This window comes from Pelecanus crispus, chromosome 3, assembly GCF_030463565.1.
Source record: "Pelecanus crispus isolate bPelCri1 chromosome 3, bPelCri1.pri, whole genome shotgun sequence".
In the NCBI taxonomy this organism is placed as follows: Eukaryota; Metazoa; Chordata; class Aves; order Pelecaniformes; family Pelecanidae; genus Pelecanus; species Pelecanus crispus.
The window spans coordinates 127,270,944-127,297,825 of record NC_134645.1 but is presented as its reverse complement, the minus strand read 5'-3'; the positions used below and the strand labels follow the sequence as shown (position 1 = coordinate 127,297,825).

General features: G+C 42.9%; 1 protein-coding gene and 1 pseudogene across 1 annotated transcript; both read left to right on the top strand.

Annotated features, from left to right (window-relative positions):
• Window positions 1–3,647: 3,647 nt before the first annotated feature.
• On the top strand, window positions 3,648–12,462 carry LOC104030121 (cytochrome P450 2K4-like; annotated as a pseudogene).
• Window positions 12,463–16,336: 3,874 nt separating this feature from the next.
• Window positions 16,337–25,674, top strand: LOC104030123 (cytochrome P450 2K1). The gene is made up of 9 exons (XM_009481719.2): window positions 16,337–16,555; window positions 18,705–18,867; window positions 20,013–20,162; window positions 20,452–20,612; window positions 21,484–21,657; window positions 22,223–22,364; window positions 23,080–23,264; window positions 23,465–23,606; window positions 25,398–25,674. Exons 1-9 carry the CDS (start codon window positions 16,370–16,372, stop codon window positions 25,583–25,585), a joined length of 1,491 nt encoding a protein of 496 aa, XP_009479994.1. The 5' UTR covers window positions 16,337–16,369; the 3' UTR covers window positions 25,586–25,674.
• The last annotated feature ends 1,208 nt before the right edge of the window (window positions 25,675–26,882 follow it).

The following is a 26,882-nucleotide window of genomic DNA, read 5'->3' as shown; positions in this document are numbered from 1 at the left end:
TCAAACTGACAGAAGCCACTGGGATTGGTGGTTTTCTAAGTGAAAACTTCAAATTTAATGTTTCTAATACAGTGTATCTCTTTTTTATTTTTTTTTTTTTAAGAGATTAAATACAGATAGATTAAAGTGTAATGAAATGAAACAAAGGAGTTGGACTTAAAGAAATAAAAAGTTTTCTCTTCTTATTATTTCCTCTTATTAGCAATTATTTCTTATTTAAATTAACCAAAGGTCAAGCTTATTGACACATAGCCCTTTTCCAAAACACCAGTAGATGAACATAACTTTGAAGCCTGTCTTACGGATATTCAGTACTACCTTTTTCAGAGCAATATCTTTGTATTTCATTACTGAAAGGCAAATTTATTTTAAAGCCATTTACTGAACATTTGCCTACAAAACTTCTTTTAATATTTGTATTCAAATCTGTTGCTGATTAAATGCATGAATTAAATGATCAGATGATCAATTGTATTTGTTTGATATTTCTTGGGGACATACAGTCTTATTTCTCCCTCACGGGGATCAACCTGTTAACAAAGTATGTATGGTGAGAGAACTCTTCTTCACCAGCCTCCTGCAGAAGTTCACATTTCACCCTCCCTTAGGAGTTTCCATCTCTGACCTGGACCTCTTCCCCTTCATTGGGTTTTCCATCCACCCAAAGCCTTATAAAGTCTACACTATAGCACCTTCCTAGAGCTTTTCTCAGATGCATTTCTGACTCAGAAACAAAAAATGCATACACTCAGTACAAAATATATTAACAGTCCACTGCCACATATGTGTCCCTACACCTATGCATCTTCTCATCAAGCAAACAGGCCAGGGACTAGTGTCTGGTATTGCACAGATCACATACCCACACAGCAACACTTTCTCCTCCCTGACCTCCAAGGCAGACCTTGGTTCTTTACACATTCCTCCAAATACAGACACACACACAGTGATACACACAAATACTGGTACAACCTACTGCAAGAAAATGATAGGTGTTGTCCCAATCCAATACTGTGCAAACATGTTGAAGAGTACCAAAGGAAATCCTATACTTTGAACTAAGAACTAATTTACTTCAGAATAGTATGCATATTAATAAGATCCACTGAACTCGTAAAAAAACCCAAACCCAACTTTCCCACTTCAGAATCAAACTGTCTCAAGCGTTGTCTTCAAAGATGCAAAGATGCTTACTTTGTTATGAGTGACATAGCTAATGTGACCAGATCCTGCAATTTTCCAGCAAGTTCAACCAATGACCCCTATGTCTGCATCCGTTTGGGGTATTTTTTTTCTTGAGTTTATGTTAGGTGAGGAAAACGTGTACAGTGAAAAGAATTACTCTTGCTCTACCTAGTCTTGCTCATTGAGATGACTAAGCACCACAATAATTTTCTCCATTCCTAAAAGAACTGGATCAAGTTCTCCTCATGCAACATGTAAAACACCATAGAGCAGCAAATCATTTGACTGTCATAAACTTAACAAACCCTTTAGAAACAACTCATCTGGTTCAAGATGCGTGTCTAGAGACATTGTCAGACCTTGGAGAAGCCACAAACATTGGCCCAAAGCAAGATCTTGAATCTCCACTTCAAAATAAGACCAAGGGGAAATGTTCCCAAGCATGGAAGAAACACTCACAGCCTGTCACTCATGTCTGTGACAATCTCACCCTGCCTCACTCACTCACTACCTGCCAGCACGGCAGGAATGAGAGACCTGCTGGAAGAAATCAGCAGGACTGAGCAGGCAAGGGCAATGGGGTGAGAGGAGTTGCCTCCTTCTCCCACTGCATTTCAAGAGATGCCCCTAGTTCCCACAGTGTCCTTCCAATAACCCAGAGAGTCTTGTACAGGCAGGTAAATGCTGTGCTTGTTCTGAAACTCTGCACAGACTTAACCCTGGGCCCATCTCTTGGGAAACAACTCAGAATTTCTGCTTCCTTTGATATTTCAAGAGTCAGTATCTGACTCATTCTTTGTTAATAGTTAAATCCCAGATATATGTGGAAATAATGACATTCTTGGTGCCTTTTTACTTCCTTTCAGGAGGTGGAGTAGAAACAGACCAACTGGCATATAGCTGGACATAGGCCCTGGACTTTTCCCAGGACACCTTCCAGGTAGGTGAAATGTCCTGGTCTTTCCTCCAGAGACTCCAGAGACAGCAGCAGACTCGGGGCAAGCTGGTATATTGACAGAGCAGGCTTGCTCTAGCTCCTCTTCCAGGCTCTGGGCCAGATGCCCATGCTCTTTTCCTCAAGGTCTCTGCACCCCCATCCCCTGAGGGGCTGACTCCTCTCCTATGGCTTTGGTCATGTCTCTGCAGGGGCCTTTAACGCTTTAAAGAGTCAAAGACAAGGGGCTCAGCCTGGGCATCTCACCTCACGCAACATTCACGTTCTTGCCTCAAGGTCATGTACAATTTAGTTCTCTACACTTCTACTAGAAAGCTCTTCCAAACACTGTTCTGAAGGCTGCGGCTCATCTTCTCTGGTCAGTCTCAATGAAAGCCCTGGATGGTTTCTTGTCCATGGCTGCTTCTTTTAACACCTCCTTCTCTGCTGCTCACTCTCTTAGACTCAGGAGTCAGACTGTACCTCAGCTCTCTTTCCTCAACCAACAGAGGCTATCTTTTCTCAATTTTCCCCTCAGCTTTGGCTCCCCATTCAGAGACAATCACACAACCTCTTCTCTCCACCTGTCTTCCTGAAATGGTTACAGCTGGATGTCAAAGGCAATTGCCACAGCTGAAGATACAGGCCCTACTGTACAGCTGGCTCTAGGTTTCCCTGCTTGAGAAGCAGTGTTGGACAGATGACATCCAAAGTTCCCTTGCAGCCTCAGACATTATGTGAAAATCAGGAACATGTAACACCTGGATTATCTGACCAGTTTTCGCTTCTGTTTTTGGAAGAGAAGGTGCCCCTTGCCCCCTCTTCACTTTAAAGGAAGCTGAGGCTATCAGATCAATACAGACCTCACCATTTGGCCAGATCAGTCTGACCCTATATTTTAGTCTGCTTGAACTGGTAGAACAAAGATGTGTGTGCTATTACAAATTATTGAGCTAGCTCAGAGGAGCTTGGCACCGAGTTCTTCCTCTCCTGTCTACTTCTGATCAATGCAGCTTTCCACTATAGGACCCACAGCACATCAAGGCTGTAAATCCACAGTCAGGTTACTCAAGAGGAATCTTCACAACTATCTCAGATCCCTAGTCAGCTGAGCTTCTGCTCTTGTCAAGACCTGGCATCCCCAATATCTTCCATAAAGAGAGAAGGGAAAGCCTGAGCAACCAGTGGAACCTCTTCCTTCTCCCACCTCCTCCCAGTCTCAAAGTTCAAGGAAGTGTTTGAGTTGCTGTTTCTAGGTTGGACTTATGACCACAGACATCTCTGCCAATGCACAGGACTAGTTTAGACATTACTCATTAAACAGTAACCAGCATAGGGTAAAGTGAGTGCACACAGTAGTGAGAGTGCCTAGTAGGTATTCTCCAAGGGCATTTCTACCATTTCGTAGAGGTGAAGCTCATATCTCTGTATGTGTAGAAGTGCCATTAATGCTTCAAACTCTTAACTTCTGACATATTGCACTTTGCCTGAATTTTCTTCCTCTCAGCTAAGACTTCGCTGAAAGACAATGGATTGGGTCAATCTTGTTCCTGTAGGGTTACTGTTTGTACTCATTCTCCTGCTGATTCTGAAAAGACAACATGTCTGGAAGAGCCAGGCAAGAGAAAACTTCCCCCCAGGACCCAGACCTTTACCCATCATTGGAAATGTCCACATCATGGATCTGAAGAGACCCTACCTGACAATGCTAGAGGTAACTTCTGTTGTTCCTTAGAGCTCTCTGTCTAAGGCAGTCACTGACCCCCTAAAAGGGGTACAAATTTTTCTCTGGACAGGTAGATGCAAGTGCAGCAGAATTAATTGTCTGCAGTAACTGCTCTTCCTATCACATGATCTTGTGACAGTGCCGGGGAATTGACTTCCAGCCACATCAAGAGAATTGATCTATTTCTGTGGAACACAGGAAATGTTGGGCTTCTCCAGACAAGGGTAACTAGAAGAGAGGGGCCCTACAGTTCCTACAGAAACTTCCACCAGGAGCTGCTTGAAACATTTAGGGAGGAGACCAGAATGTTCTAGAGGCTGTTTGGTGGACTCAGCCATCAGGGAACTGCCTGAAAACAGCTTCTTGATCCTCTCGCTTCATCCTCACCATGAAGGAGGAACTTTCCTGGTTTCCCAAAGCAAAGCAGGAAACAAACAAACACTGCTTATTCTTTCATATCTGGTGGCAGTAAACTCCAGGACTTCAGGGAAGATGGTGTGTGACTGTCAGATAGTGTATGATTTTTCATGTCCTCTCACTGAACTGCTCCTCAAAGCCATGAACCTAACAGTTTCAGACTCTTCCTGTGCTCTGATGTACTACCACCTTGAAAACTAGTCGTCTTCTGGGTTGGGCAACATTTGCAACATATCTCCTATGAGTTTACAGCTTCTCAATCAAAAGTTACCTACAGAGTCCATGTAGTGGACACAGTTACCTCATAACTCAAAATTAAGCCATTCTTAACCTGCTTTCGTGGTTCACATGTGAGCCATGCAGTCTATTCCTGCCTGGTTGTGGCTGCAGCTCTTGCACCTTGTCACTAAAGGCAGTAACTCTAGATGCACCTAAAGTCCAGACTATTTAAGAGTTGCTACTCATGATTCCAGCTGATTTGTACCTCCCCATGTGTGTATACAAGGAACTGAACAGGTGTCGTGGTTTAAACCCAGTTGGCAACTAAGCACAACACAGCCACTCGCTCACCCTCCCCCCACAGTGGGATGGGGGAGAGAATAGGGGAAAAAAAAGTACAACCCATGTGTTGAGATAAAGACAGTTTAATAGGATAGCAGAGGAAAAGAAAATAATAATAGTGATTATGATGATAAAAGAATATAGACAAGCAATGTATGATGAAACTGCTCACCACCTGCTGACAGATTCCCAGCCCGTCCCCGAGCAGCAATTGCTGCCCCCCGGCCAACTCCCCCCAGTTTCTATACTGAGCATGATGCCATATGGTATGGAAAAGCCCTTTGGGCAGTTTGGGTCAGCTGTCCTGGCTGTGCCCCCTCCCAGCTTCTTGCACACTTGGCAGAGCATGGGAAGAGGAAAAGTCCTTGACTAGCATCAGCATGACTTAGCAACAACTAAAACTTCAGTGCGTTATCAACATTATTCTCATACTAAATCCAAACCACAGCACTATGCCAGCTACTAGGAAGAAAATTAACTCTATCCTAGCTGAAACCAGGGCAACAGATTTTGCCATGATTACTGAGAATTTCACTTTCTGTTTGTCTCTTCAAAGGAACACAGGGCCAAGCCTGTCTGCTCTTCAGCCTTTCCTTTAGTCTGTTACTTGAATACCTAACAGAGGATTACAGACCCCATTGTGATTCTTTTTATTCATAAGAGCTCCACCATTTGTATGACAATTCTCCATGTTTTGGACAGTGACTGAAAAGCCAATGCCATGCAGGAAAGAGAACATTAAACCTGCTGAAAAACAAGTATTTTGAGCTTGCTGAAAATCATCATAAAAAGGTCTTATTTTATTGTCCCCTTTCATCCCACTAGCTATCCAAAACGCATGGCCCAGTCTTCAGCATTCAGATGGGACTAAGGAAAATGGTGGTGCTATCAGGATATGACACAGTGAAGGAAGCTCTGGTGAACCAGGCGGATGTATTTGCAGGGAGACTTAAAATACCAGTTATTGAAAACACAGGAAAAGGAAAAGGTGAGTGTACTGTTCTGTTCCACATACACCTGTCTTCTGCAAAGAAGAATGAGACTTTCTCCATGGAGAGGATAACGCAGAACATCTCACTTTATTTTGCTAAGCATGTGAGGTAATGCATATGAGGGGGAAATTGAACAATGTGTGGTGATACCCATTGGGGATAAGGAGAGCTGATACTCTTAATTTACACATAAACATGTAATTTATAGTTCTGAATCTGCAGCTGAGTCTTCCCTTAGAGGTGATATGTTGAGGAGCTGACATGGGGACATCTCCTGATCTCCTCTCACAAAGGCCACCTCTGCAGCCACCCAACAACCAAAACCTTGCCACATAAAGCTAATACAAGCTGGCAGAGAAGTGTATACTCCATCAGCAGCACTATCTCCAAATAATCCTCATGAGATCGATATTATTGAATGCTTATTTTAAATTTTCCAGTTCAATCACTGGAACAGGTCACCCAGAGAGGTAGTGGAGGCCCCATCCCTGGAAACGTTCCAGGCCAGGTTGGACGGGGCTCTGAGCAACCTGATCTGGTTAAAGCTGTCCCTGCTCACTGCAGGGGGTTGGGCTGGATGACTTCTAAAGGTCCCTTCCAACCCAAACCATTCTACAATTGTATGATAATTTACATTTGAGAATAAATCTCTATTAAAGAGAGAATAAACAATAACACAAGCCTTTAGTTTACTTCCCCAGAGGGAGCTCACTCTTGCTCTGAGTTCTTCTTGTGCAGATTTCACCCTCCACAGGTGTTAGACCCCAAACCTGATCTTTCAATTACCATAAATACTGGTGGGATACATGGAAGTAGGGACGTGAGAGATTGTCATCTTCTGACAGGAAAGTAAGGGTGAGCACATTTGTATCTTGTGACCAGCTCTAAGTAACCAATGTATTGTTAAACACCAACCTGTCTGCAAATGTTTTCTTTCCTCACAGTTTCTTGAACAAGACTCTAAGCAAGAGTAAGAGAGCATGATAGGTGAAAGGAGAGTAAATAGCAGCACCAGCTTGACCAAAACTTCTCTGCAGATGCTACTGAGAATTCTCTGTAGCTTTTCTAGTGTGTAGGGGGGTGGGATTACCCCCAGCAAGTGGGGAGGTTTTCCAAGCAGATGCCTGTATTTGAGGTTTCATTTACTCTCTACAGTCTGTGTAAGAACACAGGCACTCTTGAGAGAGGATGCATCTCACCTAAGGGAGACATCTAAGGTTAATGAGCAAACTCATCATCCCAGGTGATGTCCCAGAGGCACAAAACCAACTCTCTGTTCTAAACAAAGCTGAACAGAAGCCCTCATGTCTCAGGGCACATGAGACACCTCATGAACTCCGAATGGTGGCTGCTTCCCTCAGAGATTTCTCCTGACATATGTTTTTTTGTCTTATTTCATTCTCTGTGGGGACACAACATGTCTTGAGAGCTTGACAGATTTCCTGCCAGCACTCGTCTTTACCAGAATTCAGGGTAGATGAGGATTCTTTGCTCTCATGATGAAATTTCTATTTTTGTGTTTTCATTTTCAGTTTCAGGAGTTATATTTTCTGATGGAGAAAACTGCAAAGTGATGCGAAGATTTACTCTTACAACCTTACGAGACTTTGGAATGGGCAAGAAGGCCATAGAGGATCGTGTTGTGGAAGAGTACAAATGCCTGGCAGACACCATTAAGGCACACAAAGGTGGGGGGAATCTTACCTTCATAACACTGATTTTCCTCAAGCCTCCTACAAAAATGCCAAGGGTCAAGGAAGAAGAATCTCTGAACTCTTTCAGAGATCTACCTTTCCCCAGCATCTATGCTCCAAGGAGTTTATACAAGCTGTCTGTCTCTGTGTATCTACCTGGCAATTGCCTGACAAATGAAAAGCATCCATTGAGGCACTGGAAATCAGACATCAAACAACACATCTGAGAAGAGTGACTTATTCTGCCGTGTGCAGTGCCTTTGATCCATTTAGTGGCATTGGGACAGCAGAATGCTATTGCAAGCACTTGCATACCTATACTAAAAACTGATTGTCCCTAAAGGCACACGTCTGGGAAACCCCTTCCAATAGGAGGCAGAACATCCAGTTACACATTTCACCAGCATCATCCAAGATTATTTCTCACTAGGCTCAGTTACCAACTGCAGGACTTCAGTAGGCAGCTCTTTTGACCAAGCAGATTCGGGATCAAAACAGATTTCTACATCATCATTCTACTTCAGGCTTCAAGTCCTCACCTTGAACCCCTGAAAGCAGGAGCTGTATCCAGCTGTAAAGGGGATGAACTGGAGGGATCTAGAAGCTGTAGAAGTGAGAGCCCCAGCAGGAAAGATAGAGTGACCAAGAGCTACTGAGTTAGGAGATTGGACCTAAAGGGACACAGTCCAACTCTCAAATAGTGGTGATAAGGGACAGTCCAGGACGGCACCAATGGGGGAAGTGTCAATGCTCAGTTTCCCTTATACCAGGAAAATTTAAGATCATGTATGCCCAAACAGAGCAGCCTGGGGCAGGGCCACAAAGACCCAGGGCTGCAATAGTCTTGCAGAAAATGGAGAGGAGCACAAAAGACTTGCATTCTGTCTCTGGTCTGTCAAAATGCCTTTAAGGACGTGCGAACCCTGAGATGGGGGAGCCTTTCCTCCTGCCAGCTCTGTGCTTATCATGTCCCAGACTTCACTGAGCCTCCGCATGCTACTTTAATTAATTAGAATAACTATTGACTTTGTTGTTTACACCTCTTTTTCCCAAGCTAGGGAAGCCCCTTGAGATGACTCTGATGATGAATGCTGCTATTGCTAATGTCATCGTATCCATATTGCTTGGAAAGCGATATGACTATGACTATGACACATTCAAAAGGCTCCTGTCATTGGTGAACGAAAATCTCAGGCTTTTTGGATCTCCATCAGTTTTGGTGATTCATACTCTTTAAATATTCCTATTCAAAAGCATGATTATACAGTGGTATACAGAGATACACCTCTCCAACACTGATCATTCCAACACATTTATCTGTACATGACAAATACATCCTGAAATGGCAGAAAGTGGACTTCTGATGCTATTTATGGATTTCTCTTAGCAGCATAGCCTGGGAAATTATAAGATCCTCTTTTCATAAGAATTGAACAACATGTAATACGATACAAGGATTGTGTCCCCTCCCAGTAGAAGTCGGTCATTGCTCCCCATCTCCCATTAAAAACAACAAGGTCAAAATCAGTGTAGGAAGGCCTGTAACTGCCTCTTAAACTTAATACTCCCAATTCCAACCAGTGTGGAGAGGGAGGCACGAATTCTTTTAGAGTGGAGAGGTAGGAGATTGTGTCAAGGGCATATGCACAAACATGGGATTTCTAGGCTGTCATCAACTAGTGTGATTAATACTCAGTGCAGAGGGAATAAATTTTAACCATTTTACACAGTTGGCCAGGGAAAAAGGAGGACAAAGGAACATATTGCACCTTGAGTATAAGGCTCTACACCATTTTCTGTAAGTGCTTTTTTTAATATACCCTGTTGAACTGTAGTACATCTGCCTAGCAGCTGTTTTTTCTTCCTCTCTATCTCTGCATCTTGCAGATATACAACGTGTTCCCAGTCCTTGGATTCCTCCTGAAGGACCACAAAAATTTTATTCAGAATGTAAAAGAAATCAGTGCTTTTATCAAGGTGACTTTCATAGAACATCTCAAAACCCTGGACAGAAACGACCAGAGAAGCTTCATTGATGCTTTCCTCGTGAGACAAGAAGAGGTAATTGCATCCTAGCAGCTTCTTCAAATCTCCTCACTTTCCTTTCAAGGCTTGGTAGAAAAACAAACGTTCTTCAGTGGAGATCTAGCATGTGCAAAAGTCCTACCAGAAACTGTTGTCAGGCTAAAAGGATGTGCAGTCATTTCAGCTAGAAGGTCAATTGATCATAGACAAGCATCCGAGGGCTGGAGCAGCTCTGCTCTGAGGCCAGGCTGAGAGAGTTGGGGTTGTTCAGCCTGGAGAAGAGAAGGCTGCGGGGAGACCTTATTGCGGCCTTCCAGTACTTAAAGGGGGCCTATAGGAAGGATGGGCAGAACCTTTTTAGCAAGGCCTGTTGTGACAGGACAAGGAATAATGGATTTAAACTAAAGAAGAATAGATTTAGACTAGATATAAGGAAGAAATTTTTTACAGTGGTCAAGCACTGGAATGGGTTGCCCAGAGAGGTGGTGGAGGCCCCATCCCTGGAAACATCCCAGGCCAGGTTGGCCGGGGCTCTGAGCACCCTGCTCTGGTTAAAGCTGTCCCTGCTCCCTGCAGGGGTTGGGCTAGATGGTCTCTAAAGGTCCCTTCCAACCCAAAGCATTCTATGATTCTATGATTTTATGATCTTTTATGTGCCCCCAGTAATTTACCAGGAAAATACAAAACACTATTTCAGCAAGCAAAGTATGAGAAGCTGTCTTTACCTGTAGTTTAAAATCCCTTTCTGTACCCCAGCATTTCTGACTCTTTTTAAATTCACATCTCCCTTCATAGAGACATACCCAGGGAAAGCTCTAAGCCCAGGACTGTTCGGTACATATTTCTTGGTTTCAATTGCCAGCTCACACAGGATTTCATTTACCTGCTTCAACAAAACTCTAGTTTTACAGTTGTTATAAAAGTGTGGCAGTGTTTGTACCCAGCCCTTACCACTATGTGATATGGCCTCATGAGGTTTCAGTCCAAGTCTGCTATAGCAAAAGCATGGGTTGGCTGCTGGGTTACAGGGAAACATGAACCACACTTCTAGGCTCTCTTTTGATGCTAGTGACAGGTAAAGACAATATCATCATGGGCCAAGCCCCCAGTACCTCTTGAGTTCATGTCAAATCCCAGTTCTGACCGTAAATTTATTCTGCTTCCCAATAAATCTTATCCTACAAGATGCTCTGTTCCATGATCCATGGGTCAAAAATCTCTGAAGCAAATGATTGAAGAATATGGGTGGCCCCAGTGACTGCTCACTCTTTTCCAAAACATTCTTGTCATCATTGACATTATCCAAGCTGAAGACCCTTGTTGATTTGAGTGTGTATTCTTGTGGGCAGCACCTGCAGTCTGAACACTCTATCTCAAAACTCAGCTTAGAACAGGTTTCTCAAGACATCCCCTCAAAACCTTCTTATCCTTCGCACTTGTGGCACATGAAAGCTTTTCCCTGTTCTCCAATGAAAAAGTGCCTTCCTGAATCTTTAATCAGCTGATATTATTATTGTTTCATATCTCCAGGAGAAAGGAAAGCCCAACGGATATTTCCATAATAAAAATTTAACTGAGATTGTGAGAAATCTCTTTGTAGCTGGCATGGAGACCACGTCCACCACTTTGCGCTGGGGCCTTCTGCTCATGATGAAATATCCTGAAATTCAGAGTAAGTGGAAACTAGGCAATCAGCAGCTTCCTTCTCATCAGGTCACCTCAAATGTGACTTCACATTGAGCAGGGCTGAACAAAAAGTGAATTCACCACATCTCCCTATTCCTAGCAGGAGAAAGAGACATTCAAGTGATCTATCTATGTATGATCCCTATTTCTTTCACAGAAAAAGTCCAAGAAGAGATAGAGCAAGTGATAGGGTCAAACCCCCCACGAACTGAGCATCGAACTCAAATGCCATATACAGATGCTGTTGTCCATGAAATTCAAAGGTTTGCTAGTATCCTGCCATTGAACTTGCCTCATGAGACTACTGCAGATGTGACCTTCAAAGGCTATTTCATTCCCAAGGTGAGACAACTTCTGCACTACTTTTTTTCCCTCCATCCCCAGTGTAACACATCTCCCTTTAAAGTACTGCTTGCGTCCAAGGATGCTTGCTCACACTGGGGTTCTCACAGCTACTTTGGCAGGAGCTGCCCTATTAAAGTGGGTGTTTTGAGCTCTAACATACACCATCACTCTGATGGTGGCAGCAACACTATTCCCGGTGCAATAACTGCTCTGCCTTGGCTTGCAGGGAACCTACATTGTCCCCTTCCTGGCCTCTGTCCTGTGAGATAAATCCCAGTGGGAGAAACCAGACATCTACCCTGAGCATTTCCTCAACTCTGAGGGGAAGTTTGTAAAGAAAGATGCTTTCATGCCTTTTTCAGCAGGTATCTTTCATTTTGTTTTTAGGGCTCTGAGGGGAACTGGACATGCAAGACTCCTTTCCCATTGGAGCTGGCCTCTCAGACTCTTCCCAGAGGTCTCCTCTCCTCTCCTCTCCTCTCCTCTCCTCTCCTCTCCTCTCCTCTCCTCTCCTCTCCTCTCCTCTCCTCTCCTCTCCTCTCCTCTCCTCTCCTCTCCTCTCCTCTCCTCTCCTCTCCTCTCCTCTCCTCTCCTCTCCTCTGACAACAGCCCAAGAAGCAGCTGCCACTGACTTTCTTATGGCCATTCTGCATTTTGTTCTAGGCAGAAGGATCTGTGCTGGAGAGACTCTTGCCAAAATGGAGCTCTTCCTCTTCTTCACCAGCCTCCTGCAGAGGTTCACCTTCCGTCCTGCCCCTGGAGTTTCCATCTCAGACCTGGACCTCTCTCCCTCCATTGGGATCACTGCCCCCCCAGTAACCCATGAGGTCTGCGCAGTGCCACGTTCCTAGGGCTTTTCTTAGTCATCTCTTTTTTCTGAAACACCTAGATGAAATACCTGTGTTTCTAGTCCCATGTGGGAAGTTTGGTGCTTCTGAATCCAGTAGGGGATTCTTAGCCCAAGCATACCTTGGCTTATAGCCAGAGGTGCCTCTCCCACCATTACAGCAGGCAGCAGCCCTGACATCCAGCCACTCCTTGAAAGGGAAGGTGATGGTCATTGTGAGGACAAAGGAAGGGCTGGGCGGAAGGTGTTTTAAGATTTAGTTTTTATCCCACTCTGATTTGATTGATAATAAATTAAATTAATTTCCCCCAGTCAAGTCTATTTTGCCCATGACAGTAATTTCTGAGTGATCTCCCTCTCCTTATCTCGACCCACGAGCCTTTCATTATATTTTCTCTCCCCTGTCCAGCTGATGAGGGGAGTGATAGAATGGCTTTGGTGGACATCTGGCATCCAGCCAGGGTCAATCCACCAACCCCTTGATGAAAGAGGCCAGGGCCAGGCTCTGGGCCAGACCTCAAAAGGTACCACACTGATCTACACACACACACACTCAAAAAAAATTCCCAAGGGCTTTCACCTTCCACACTTCCAGAACAGCTACATCCAAACTGCCTAGAGAAAATGGTTTATTACACAATTTATTCCCGCACCAGTGCCCTAAATGCACGCGCGCACACACACACAGAAATCTAACTGAACAACTCAACCTGAGACAAGGAAATGTAAGATGTTTACCCAATACAGAACTGCAGTGCAAATGCATAGAGGGCTCTCAGGTGATGCCATGTGTTTATACACTGTCTGGAAGTTAAAATTAATTTAGTTTACTACAGAATAATGTGCATATTAATGATAAAGATAAAAGCATAGAAAAATAAAAAGTCCTCCTCCATTTCAAATCAAACTGTTGCCAATATTGTCTTGCAAGCTGTAAAGATCTTCTTTCACACCTGAAATGCCTTCTGGGGATACACCCCTGGCTGGAACAGACAGCCAGTGATAGAGCAGGAACTGAGCAAACCAGTCCTTCTGTGGCACCTCTTAGGCGTCTCCAACTTCTTTCTCATACACCCCTGCTGTACCTTTTTAGTCACAAGAACAAGTTGTCTTAGTCACAAGAAGTCTTCTTAGACTTCAGTAAGGCTTTTGACACTATCTACCATCATCATAGCCAACTTGTTGATCTATGGGTTGGATGAGCAGACAGTGGGGTGGGTTGAAAACCTGCTGAAAAGCCAGGCCCAGAGTCTAGTGATCAGTGGTGTGAAGTCAGGTTGGAGACCAGTAACTAGCAGTGTACCCCAGGGGTTAATACTGGGTCCAGTCCTGTTTAATGTCTTCATTAATGATCTAGATGATGGGGCAGAGCATACCCTCAGCAAGTTTGCTGATGACACCAAACTGGGAGGGGTGGCTGTTACACCAGAAGGTTGTGCCATTGCCTAGAGGCACCTTAACAGGCTGGAGAAATGGACTGGCAGGAACCTTATTGTGGTGGTTGACCATGGCTGGATGCCAAGTGCCCACCAAAGCCGCTCTATCACTCCCCTTCTCAACTGGACAGGGGAGAGAAAATATAACAAAAAGCTCGTGGGTCGAGATAAGGACAGCGAGAGATCACTCAGCAATTCCCATCACAAGCAAAACACACTCAACTTGGGAAAAATCAGTTTAATTTATTACCAATTGAAACTGAGTAGGCTAATGAGAAATAAAACCAAGTCTTAAAACACCTTCCCCCCACCCCTTCCTTCTTCCCAGGCTCAACTTCACTCCTGATTTTCTCTACCTCCTCCCCCTGCACGGCACAGGGGGACGAGGAATGGGGGTTGCAGTCAGTTCATCACACACTGTCTCTGCTGCTCCTTCCTCCTCAGGGGAGGACTCCTCACACTCTGCCCCTGCTCCAGCGTGGGATCCCTCCCACGGCAGACAGTCCTCCACAAACTGCTCCAACATGAGTCCTTCCCACGGGCTGCAGTTCTTCATGAACTGCTCCAGCGTGGGTCCCTCCCTGGGGTGCAGCCCCTCAGGAGCAGCCTGCTCCAGCGTGGGTCCCCCACGGGGTCCCAGTTCCTGCCAGCAACCCTGCTCCAGCCTGGGCTCCTCTCCCCACGGGGCCACAGTTCCTGCCAGGAGCCTGCTCCAGCGCGGGCTTCCCATGGGGTCACAGCCTCCTTGGGGCACATCCCCTGCTCCAGCGTGGGCTCCTCCCCGGGTGCAGGGGGATCTCTGCTCCCCCGGGGGCCCCCATGGGTGCAGGGGCACAGCTGCCTCGCCATGGGCTGCACCAGGGCTGCAGGGGAATCTCTGCTCCGTGCCTGGAGCACCTCCTGCCCTCCTCCTGCACTGACCTGGGTGTCTGCAGAGTCCTTCCTCTCACATATTCTCACTCCTCACTCCGGCTGTAATTTGTGTTCCCTTGGTTTTTGGTTTGGTTTTTGTTTGTTTGTTTGTTTCCCCTTCTTAAATACATTATCACAGAAGCGCTACCACCATCACTGATGGGCTCGGCCTTTGCCAGTGATGGGTCTGTCTTGGAGTCGGCTGGCATTGGCTCTATCAGACATAGGGGAAGCTTCTAGCAGCTTCTTACAGAAGCCACCCCTGTAGCCCCCCTCCCTGCTACCAAACATTGCCATGCAAACCCAATACACTCATGAAGTTCAACAAGGAGCAGCGCAAAGTCCTGCACCTGGAGAGGAACAACCTCAGGCACCAGTACATGTTGGGGACCACCCACCTGGAAAGCAGCTTTATGGAAAAAGACCTGGGGATCCTGGTGGACACGAAGTTGAACATGAGGCAACAATGTACCGTTGCTGCAAAGAAGGCTCTTGGTGTCCTGGACTGCATTAGGAGGAGTGTAGCCAGCAGGTCAAGGGAGGTGATCCTTCCCTCAACTCAGCACTGGTGAGGCCACACCTGGAGTGTTGTGTCCAGTTCTGGGCTCCCCACTACAAAAGAGATATGGACATACTGGAGAAAGCCCAGCAAAGGACCATGAAGATGCTGAAGGGACTGGAGCTTCTCTTGTAGGAGGAAACACTGAAAGAGCAGGGACTGTTTAGCCTGGAGGAGAGAAGGCTCAGGGAGATCTTATCCATATGTGTAAACATCTGGAGGAAGGGTACAAAAAAGACAGAGCCAGGCTCTTTTCAGTGGTGCCCAGTGACAGGACAAGAGGCTATGGGCACAAACAGAAACACAGGAGGTTCACTCTAAACATCACGAAACACTTTCCTGCTGTGAGAGTGACCCAGCACTGGCACAGGTTGCCCCAGGAAGTTGTGGATTCTCCCTTCTTGGAGATATTCAAAAGCTGTCTGGACATAGTCTAGAGCAGCTGGCTCTCAGTGGCCCTGCTTGAGCAAGGGGGCTGGACCAGATGACTTCCAGAGGTCCTTTCCAACCTCAACCATTGTGTGATTCTGTGATTTGAAATTCCCAATGAATTCAATGGAAGCAAAGTTATACCAATTCCTAAGCAGTTTAAAAAAAAAAAAAATCTCTAAGCCCTAATCACTTGGGGACTGGCATTCTAATTTCAGGGTATTAAGGTTGTGCCTGTACTAATGATGAAAATATAGCTAACCAGCAACCTGCAGAGCATGCAGAGTTTATGACTTTAATACCAAACAACAGGTTGATGACCTGTGGTTCTTCATGTTCTTGGACTTTCATCCTTGGACAGTGAGCTACATGCTCACCCAGTCACACATGCTTGGCTAGCAAACACTTACCCACCTCTGTACCGTACTGAGTATTCATTAGCAAGCACAGGGGAAGAGAGCAAAACCAGTCACCAATCACAAGAAAAACACACCCGTCACTGGAAAAGAGATTTATGGACTAGTACAAGCATCTCTCACAAGAAATTTTTGCAGGAGGACAGAGATCCAGAGTCCACATTTTCTCTTTTCTCTTCTGTAGCAAATACTTGGCTGAACAGAGATGGACTGGAGCAGCTGTACTTCCATTGGTTTAGTGTTCATCCTGACTTTTCTATCCATTTTGAAAATAGGAGGTTTCTGGAACAACCGCTGGAGAAAGAATTTTCCCCCAGGACCAAGAGCATTACCTATCATTGGAAATCTGCATTTGTTTGATTTGAAGAGACCCTACAGGACTTATCTACAGGTAGTCATTATCTTTTCTATTAGTCCCATAATTGGACATATGTCCTGGTTTCGGCTGGGATAGAGTTAATTTTCTTCCTAGTAGCTGGCATAGTGCTGTGGTTTGGATTTAGTATGAGAATATTGCTGATAACACACTGATGGTTTAGTTGTTGCTAGGTAGTGCTGGTGCTAGTCAAGGACTTTTCAGCTTCCCATGCTCTGCCAGGTGCACAAGAAACTGGGAAGGGGCACAGCCAGGACAGCTGACCCAAACTGGCCAAAAGGCTATTCCATACCATATGGTGTCATGCTCAGTATAGAAACTGGGGGGGGGTGGCCGGGGGACAGCAATTGTTACATGCTCTATCCCCGCCAAAACCAGGACAACATAGTACCAGGCCCCATAGTCCAAGATATCAGAGAGTTTCTCCTACTGCACCTGACATGTTGTATCCACAGATGACCCTTAGCAAGGGACAGGAGACTGTTATTTGAGCAGAAAAGTTTGAATGCAGGAAGATTTGTTCTTTACTGTAATACTTTCTCTGTCCTACTTCATGCATCTAGGTTTCAGCCTTAAACAACTCTCAGATTAATAACAAGTGCTCACCTTATTTTTGTGGTAATTTTGAGAAAAAGGTAACTGAATAAGGAGCAATTTTGATATGTGGTCTAACTCCCTCCACCTTCCACTGATTGATGTGTCTGGGGTTGCGACTTGAACTTCCTGCCTTCACTGACTTAACAACCCTTCTCATCTCCCTTTCCTCCTTTTTTCCCCAAAAGCTGAAGATAACTATACACTCTTATAGTCAGGGCCAACAGCTGCCAGAATATACAGCGAAGATCTAAGCAAATCAAAGTAATAAATCTTTCAGTTTTCTTCTAGTACTTTCCTTACCTACTTTATTGTAGGACTTTCCTGATTTTGAATCAGACAACTTCTATGAACCTGCTTCTTTCTTAGAGTTTTTTCTACTTAGACATTGAAATTACACATCCTCCTTGCTGATGATTTTAAAAGGGATATTTGCTCCTACATATCTGTACGTATGTTACATCCACAAATCAAAACAGTGCTCAGATGTAGTATCTGGAAAATCACTGTAGCTATCCAATGCAGCCTAATTGTGTTGGCAAAAGCAAGCTCCATCTCTTTTCAGGCCAACAGAATAAAGATGTGTCTACTGTAATTCAATGAATCCATTCTAACGGAGGAGGTCGGTTCTGTGACTTGAGCTTAGCTCAAGGTTTAATCACACATACTTAGTGTGTAAATGCAACTGGAGACCATATGCTCATAGCAGCATCACCACTGCAAGCATTGGAAAGTCCTTACTGGAGAACACCCTTTGAAAAGATCATATTCTGCCTTAGCTACAGCAGTCTGGGGTAACAGTATCACCATCAAAAAAGTTACTCTTAATTCAGACATGTGTCGCTGCTCCTGTTATTTCATATAGTTGACTGGACTTGCTTACCAGTTGCTGAACATTTTGCATATTGATACTAAATAGTTGTCTTCTGTTTCTCTGTGCAAACACACTAGAAAATAAGTGCAGTGAGGAAAACCCCCTCCTATTGTCAGGAGAATCAGGAACATGAGTTATATGAAAATAAATCTGCCTGTACAAGCTAAAAAGGTACCAGCTTAGGCCAAACATTGTCTCTGAGACAGATTCATGGTGGATGTAGTCATAAAAAAAAAAAGAATTTACTTAATTCTAGATCCTGGCCTGGAAACACACTGGGGTTTTGATACAGTAATGGTAGCAAAAGTTTGAACAGGTTTAGTCTGTAAACAAAAGAAACACAATAACATAGAGATCAGTGTGAAAACATGAGTCAAAAATTGAATTTACAGGGGTTCCTGAGGGAAGACAGAGCTGTCAGCACAACCCTTGACTGACTTGGGGTTTCAGCTGTTAACCCTTCCGCTCAGTTTAGCACAATGGGACTCCACTCCTGACTCTGCCATTTAGTCATTAGCCATCATAATGTCTGGCACATTCACATTATTTAAATCAATTCTCTTTCTCTGTACTTAGGAAAACATTTAACATTTTAGTAACTTAGAGGCAGGACAGGAAAATAAGCAGAACTGAAAGGGTGGTGAACTTCTCTATAAGCTGTAAAAGCTGTAAATCACTGTTATCTTCTTCTGTCAGCTTTCAAAAGTATATGGTCCAGTCTTCAGTGTTCAGATGGGACAAAGGAAAATAGTAGTGATTTCTGGGTATGAGACAGTGAAGGAAGCTCTCGTAAACCAGGCAGATGCATTTGCAGAGAGACCTAAAATCCCAGTCTTTGAAGATTTGACCAGAGGAAATGGTAAGTTGGTTTTATTTTTCCTTATCTGCTTGACTTATTAAAAAAGTTTTTTCCTAAAGATGAAGCAGAAGCTGGCACACCACTTTGGATCAGAGACCATAAAAGGCATTGGAAATAGGGAGCAACTTCATTGACTTCCATGCACTTACTCAAATTTGAAACTACAGACAGTGACAACAAAACAACCATAACTAACAATAACCACAGCAACAGATAATGGATAGTGTCACACTTTCAGGATCTGGAACAAGGGCAGGCATGCCAGGCAAGGCATTTCTAGCTCTTATTATATGGTTCTGGACTTCTGTTGTTTTGGGTTTATCATGAACTTCCTTTTCCTGGAATGAGTATTATACTGCTGCTTCTCATTTCAAATGGTGAATAGTGCTTTTAAAATCTGAATGTGACAATAGAATGGAACACATATAGAATTGGGGATTTATTTTAATAACAGAAATATTGTATACTGAGCTGGGTTTCCAAATGAGATTTTCACACCCAAACTTCCTTCTAATTTTACATGAGAGTTTCATAGTTACATCTCCAAAAACCCTTGGACAAATTCAGGAATAATTCCATGAACACTTTAACAGCTGCATCTTTTGATCACATTATTGCATGTAAGCTTTCTTTACACCTTACTTTTTCCTTGGAAAAAATATAACTGAAGTCATTAGTTACATGGTGTAACAATTTCAGTGAAAAAAATGATTGAGGAGGTTTTAAGACGCTACCTAACTTCTAAATTCTAAATTTGTGTCTATTCAGGTTTCTCCTGCAATCATCAGGGACAAGACATCTCTGTTCAATTCCACTTCCAAAGTATGATGATCAGTGGCTTGAATTTGAATTTCCTATGCCCTCTTTCTTTCAGTGACAAGAGTCTCTCAGAGATATATATTCTTCTTAAGATTTTATTAAATAGCTCTTAAGTAGTTTATCCTCCTTTTTTTTGCAATAAACCTGCATTTACAATTTTGCAATAAACCTGTTGAGGCCTGAAAATACTTAAGGGAAAGTTTTTTCCTCAGCCAGAGGTAATTTAGATTGCTTTAAAAGTGACTGTTACTAAATATCTACACTATTTGCCTACAAATTAGTTATTTAAAATCTTCTGCCACCTTGAAATGTTCTCTTTGTGTCAGGGATTGTTTTTGCTCATGGTGAAAACTGGAAGGTGATGCGAAGATTCACTCTCACAACATTACGAGACTTTGGAATGGGAAAAAGGGCCATAGAGGACCGCATTGTGGAGGAGTATGGGTACCTGGCAGATGCCATTGCATCACAAGAAGGTGGGTAGCTGATTCATTCTTCAAACCTCTCAGGTTTTGTTCAAGTACCCAGGGGGTTGCCAGTAACCTCAGGCTCAGACCTTTTTAAAAAATGTACTTCAGGCTGAATCAGTTTGATGAATTTGGCTCCTCTGGCATTTTTATGTCTTGGCATGCTATTCTAACACTGAATAATAATCAGTAATAGCAATCAATCATAACAAATAAATAGAAATAATTAGCATTAAATTTACTTTTACAAATTACATCTTTTGCCACAATGTAATACATTCTTTTCTTCATTGTATAGGAAAGCCCTTTGATGCTAGTAAAATAATTAATGCAGCAGTTGCTAACATAATTGTGTCAATATTACTTGGAAAACGATTTGACTACAAAGACTCCAGATTTGTGAGGCTTCTGCATTTGACCAATGAAAGCATGAGGCTTGCTGGGAAACCTTTGGTTACGGTAATGATAAAGGTTTTTATGTTGCTGTTCCCCTGAATGCCATAGGAACATAGTAATACAGGTAGTCAATTGTTTCTATTAAACAGAAAAATCTGAGACTCTGAGAGATAATAGGTTTACAAGCACTTTCTGGGGCAAAAAAAAGCTTAAGAGGCAGGCTGAGAGTCTTGAAGCCAACAGTCAAGCCCCCCATCTCTCAAAAACATACTTAAGCTATAGTTTGAAGAGTGCTAAACCTAGACTGAAAAAATCAGATCACGTAGTGCATGAACAGCAAGCTCAGCATTCCCCAAAAATAGAGCTCACATGTATAAAGCGACCAGGCAAAACAGTTCACTCTCAGAACATGGGGCAGGGAGAAACTATAGGTCTACCTGTACAAGGAACTCTGGCACAAAATCTATTTTCTCATGCTTTTAGCACACTGAAATGTCACAATGAGTAATAAATACTCCCTGATACTTGCATGCAATGCTGCCACACACCAGATTCACTTCCTGTTCCTTTAGGCTTTGAAATAGAAAAAAAAAAAAAAAAAGTTAGTGGAAGAGCTGCCTAAAACAATAAAAAAAGTTGCTGGCCAACATTTCCATCTCCCTGGTGGCAAGTTGCAGATGTTTGAGTCTGACATCCACACTACTCCTGCAAAACAGTAATTTGGGGCTGAGAGTTTTCCATGTATTCCATGGTCCTTGATGGATTTTCTACCATGAATTCGTCCAGTCACTTTTTCATGTTCTAAAGAAGAAAATATTAATGTTAAGTCTTTATCTTCGTATCTGCAAAATGGGCACAATATTATTAATTTGTTTCTGTAGTGTTTTCAAATCTCTGGCTGGTAAATTATTTCCAACATCTTTCACTCTTGTAGATGTACAACATCTTCCCACACCTTGGATTCCTCCTAAGGGCTAACAAGACTCTTCTCCAAAACAGAGATGAATTCCATGCTTATGTACAAGTTACTTTTATAGAACATCTCAAAACCCTGGACAAAAATGATCAAAGAAGTTTTATTGATGCTTTCCTGGTTAAACAGCAGGAGGTAACTGAATCTTTTCTCATTTATTCTAACTTTTATGGTTATATGAAGACATTTACAATTTCTTTTCAGTCCTTATAATTATAGCTATATTTCTTTAGGGAATCTATCTTTGACAAAACACATATAATGAATGGGTAGAGTTGAACACATATTTCACTCTGTTGCAGTTACAACCCCTTTTAATCAGCATTTATCCTTATTTATGCTTTTCTTCAGACTGTGTCAATATATTTACAGAGGCTGCATCTTTTTATCTGCTCTCTCTGTTGTCCTAGTCCTTCTGGCTCTTTCAAAAACATAATGCATCACAGAACAAAAGCACTACCTGGGCTTTACTGGGATCCTTATTTGGGGTCTCTTTGCAGCTGGCCCCAGTAAATGCAGAGATCATGCAAAACATAACGCCTATGTCAACACTCCTCTCCAAAGCCCACAGCTCTTCTTGGTCTTTCACACTTTTTTAAAATATAAGATTTATTTCTTAGTAAATATTTAGCTATGTAAATTGCATTTTCACATAGAAAGCTTTAAGTTTTCATCCTTTTATCTCAACCACTTCTTTTAGGAGAAATCCACTACCAATGGGTATTTCCATAATGGCAACTTGCTAAGCTTGGTGAGCAACTTGTTTACTGCTGGCGTTGAGACAATTTCCACCACACTAAACTGGAGTTTTCTGCTGATGCTAAAGTACCCTGAAATTCAGAGTAAGCGGTTTTATGACAGATGCAATTACAGTCAATGCATTAGGAACTGAACAGGAACCTGGAAGGTCAAGATATCTGTTAGTACACTAAGTTACAAAAAGCCAAGGTTTCCAGCCAATTATTGTCTAGGTATTGCCGTGCCCTGTGGTTCAGACCCAGTGAGGGGTACACTAGTCGGCCTACCAGTAGATTATAAATAGAGTTCATATGGCCCAGGTCCTTTGCTCAGTAAAATCTCATTAATTAAAAAGAAAAGAGCTGTCCTGTGTTGGCCAATGAAATTGTTCCAGGTTTCCCTCAGAAACAGGTTGTTCATAAACCAAAGGCCTGTGCAGATGTTAAATGACCCATAGCAGGGCTTTAAATACCTGAGAAGATTCAGGGAATTGCTCTTTGACATCTCCATTCCAGTACAGGGAATGGTACAGTGTTGTTAGGAGTCAAGTGGGGGTTTTGAGACATCTCTTGGTCAGCGCAAGAAACTTTAGGCAGAAGAGAGGGCAGAAAAATACAAGTCTTTACGCTTCTTATTGGTAAAGAAATAACCAAACACCACAGTTCTGTTTACCTCCCATTATTTCTGATAGGAAAAAAAGATTTTAAGAGAATTTGTGGGTTTCACTCAAGGTCTTTTATACTTTACATCAGTAAAGCATAGTATGTCTCAGAGATGAATGAGTCCTTGCCTCTTTCTTATAGTTGATTCTTTCCTCAGGAAAGGTCCAGGAAGAGATAGAGCAAGTAATAGGGTCAAACCCTCCACGAATTGAGCATCGAACTCAGATGCCATATACGGATGCTGTCATCCATGAAATTCAGAGGTTTGCCAATATCCTGCCATTGGATTTGCCTCATGAGACTGCTGCAGATGTCACTCTCAAAGGCTATTTCATTCCCAAGGTGAGATGCCTAAGGATTTTTTCACTTAGCATTTCTTCTTTCTCAAACCTGGTTAATGTGATAAACATGAACTTCTAATGAAGTGACATAACAGCAGTCAGAATAATCTCTTTCTCCAGCCTGATGATCTTGAAGTTTTATTGCCATTACTGCCGCCACAATATTTGTCCACAGATTAATTCCACTGTCTTATTTTGCAGGGAACCTACATCATCCCCTTACTGACCTCCGTCCTGCAAGACAAATCGCAGTGGGAGAAACCAGACATGTTCTATCCTGAGCACTTTCTTGATGCCAATGGAAAATTTGTGAAGAAAGATGCTTTCATGCCTTTTTCAGCAGGTGCCTTCCCTTTTCCATTTATTGCTGTTGCGAGTAAAAATCTTAGACAAGAACTACTTGCACCAGTGTTGTTTTGTTCCTGAAGCCTGGCCTCCACACTGTCTTTTTCATGGGACCATTTCACAACCCATATTTCACAGATTTCTCAGGACACACAACTGACAAGAGGGAGTACTCACAAATGCCTGCTAATTCCTCCAGCCTCTGGATGTTATTGGTTTCTCAGTTAGTATTCATTGTTATAAATAAGAATTTGTAGTGCCTTCTTAAATATGAGGGAGTTTTTCAGCAAATTCCATGATGGTTTAGATAACGCATTTCTGTATTATAATCTGTAGCCCACAACTGCCCTATGGCCTGGGCTTCTTTGTCTCTGACTCGTACCATACCCAGCTGCATTGCCTATGACCACACACAAAGCACATGGGAAAGGTGGTTTCTGTATCTTTCCTGGGGCACCATGTTTCGTTATTGCACGTCCCTTTTAAAAAGTCATGAATAATGTCGGCTGGGATCAAGACTTCATATCTGTGCCAACAAAGAGGAGCTGCCTTATGTAAAAACCCAAATTCTGTGTAAAATCAAAGGACAGAAAGGGGTTGCCTTCTGAGGCTTCCGCAGCATTCACCTAAGCTTACACACCTGCACCAATTGCCAAAGCATGGCAGGTTCTGACCCCCCTGATGACTGCTCCTGCTCTGGCATTTGTCCTGCTTTGCAGGCTCTGGTATTACTCAATTAAGCTCCTATATATCAGTCTCTGGCTAACTTGTATATCATATCCACAACACTGCATTTTTTATAGACCCTATTTGTGTATTTTTAATTCTGCATGATACAAATATAGTTTTTTTTCTTGTCATACTCACCATCCAACGTATAGTAAGCATTTTTTTTTCATAAAAGACCTTATGATACTTCCATTTCACAGGCCTTCTTTTTCAGATTTAAGTCTAGATGTTCTAGCTGACATCCATGGAGTGTCAGGTCTGGGCATTCCCTGGATGGCTTGTTTCATAGCACAGCCATGGAATAGTTCTTCATTTTCCACTTTCTGTCATACAAGGGAGTTAAATCAAATCTTTGTTCAGGTCTTTGCTAGTTCTGGCCTTGAACCACCATGCTCTGATTAAGGCAGTTTGCAAGCTGCTGAATTTGACCAGGATCAAGAAAAATTTGTGTTCACAGTGCTTTTGAAGAAAGGCTTATATTAGGGGCATCATAAAATATCTCCACCACCTCCCTCCTCAGTCCCTCTCTAGCCAGCCTTTGTGAGTCTCCAAGGTCTGTTCTGACAAAATTTAATATAAAAAATGCATGTGACTAGACTAAGAGATTCAGCGCCTAGACTAAACCAGCCAAAGTTGGTCTGGGATCCAAAAATTGAACTAAGTAGAGGAAAAGTCTGAAAATTAAGAAAAATACAAATTTTATTGAAAACTGGAATTAAGGAATTCAGATTGTATTTCCATACATTTGTCCTCAAATGCAAGCATTTAGACAAAGGAAAAGAAAAAAAAAATCACCAGGTGGCTTTGTCACCATACCTCTGAAGACCAAGTATCCTCTCTCTCAGATGACTCTTGTACTCCTAGCTATGAATAAAGCACACAGTAGCTTTTAAGAGCTACTGTGTTCTTTATTCACAGCTAGGATATGGCATTTCAAGTGTTCTGGATGCCCACTGATCTTACTCAGAATAAGCACTGCTCCAAGGTTTTTATTTCTTCCAACTATTGAAGCAGCAGCTCCCACTGACTCTCTTAACGGCAGTTCTGCATTTTGTTCCAGGGCGGAGGATCTGCGCTGGTGAGACTCTTGCCAAAATGGAGCTCTTCCTCTTCTTCACCAGTCTCCTGCAGAGGTTCACCTTCCACCCTCCCCCTGGAGTTGCTATCTCAGACCTGGACCTCAGCCCTGCTATTTCATTTAATGTCATCCCGAAACCCTATAAAATGTGTGCTATAACAAGTTCCTAGAGCTCTAATCAGCATCAGTTTGTTTCAAAAATGTTTAAATTACTTCTTCATTATACCTGCCTTCTTAAGTCTTTGGGCAAAATAATTCACAACACTACAACTTAATTAAGGTTTCCAATACTTCTAAAACAAAGTGGTGTTCTTTTATTTTTTATTTACTGGGTGAGGGCAGAAGCAGACCGAAAATATGGACTAATTGATGATTCATGGATTAACCTATTAGATTACCTATCTGGGCTAAATAACGCAGACCCTCAGCTTTCACATTCTTACTTCAATTTTCACTTGGTAATGTGTGTTTTTCGAACACATATCCCCCAGAAACACTCCCAAGTCCAGGTTTCTCCAAAGAGCCATATGGACCGTGAAGCTGTGCCTAGCTTGTACTATCCTGCTTAAAGATAAGCACTGCAAAGCCTCTGTGGTGAATGTGGGATGTTCAGAGCTTCAGGTCTTCAGAACAGAAGGGTTGTTTGGTCTTGGCAGGCAGATTGGTTTGAAGTTGGTTTGGTTATACCGATGTTCCCCAATATCTCATTGCAGCTTCTCCCCTTGGCTCTTCTCCCTAATCATTCCCCTCTTCAGGAGCGTTCAGCCCCTGCTTCTGCCTGGGCAGCAATCAGTGCTGACCCTCTGTGGTATGCCTTAAAGCTCATTTTTTCTTACATTGGCTATTTTACTTGGCACTAGAAGGACAATATTCCCTGTTCTCCATTTCTCCTGAGAGTAGCTGTTGAAGCAAGACACTCATTCCTTCTCCTCAAAGGAGTCACTCCTCTGAACATTCCCTTTTGTTTGATCTCATTCCCTTGGTTTGGGGTGTTTCATACCAATACTTTTCCATATGCCTTTGACTCCTTACTCAAACAAGAATCTGATCATTAGGTTGTAAATAATTAAGTAATTATGGGGAGATTCAATCCACTTTAAAGTTCATATACAGAGCACCGTTCAATTGCTTTACCCCAAGCCTCTAGTACCATTTTAGATACCCTCAGATCTTTTGCTTGGCCTTCAGCTGCCAGGCTGGGGGGACAGGTCCTGTGCCATATAAGCCCCATGTGCATGTTTCAGATAACATACATACTTCAAACATCTATGAGTATTCAAATGTAGACAGCTAGATAGACCCTAATGATTAAAGACTCAAAAGTGAAAATGAGAATCCAAAAATTGCACGACTGGTTGGATCATTTTTATTTTCAGGAGCAAATTTGTCCTGTTCTTGAATTCTTCTAAGGTAATAATTTCCTTTCAATTTTAAGGAAAATTTTTACAAAGAAGTAGCAAACTTCTC

Excerpts from the sequence above, each read along its gene's own strand:
- LOC104030123 (XM_009481719.2), top strand. The coding sequence starts at position 16,370 with ATGGACTGGAGCAGCTGTACTTCCATTGGTTTAGTGTTCATCCTGACT. Across the intron at positions 22,365-23,079 it reads AAAGTACCCTGAAATTCAGA|GAAAGGTCCAGGAAGAGATA; the intron begins GTAAGCGGTTTT and ends TTCTTTCCTCAG. Across the intron at positions 23,265-23,464 it reads AAGGCTATTTCATTCCCAAG|GGAACCTACATCATCCCCTT; the intron begins GTGAGATGCCTA and ends CTTATTTTGCAG.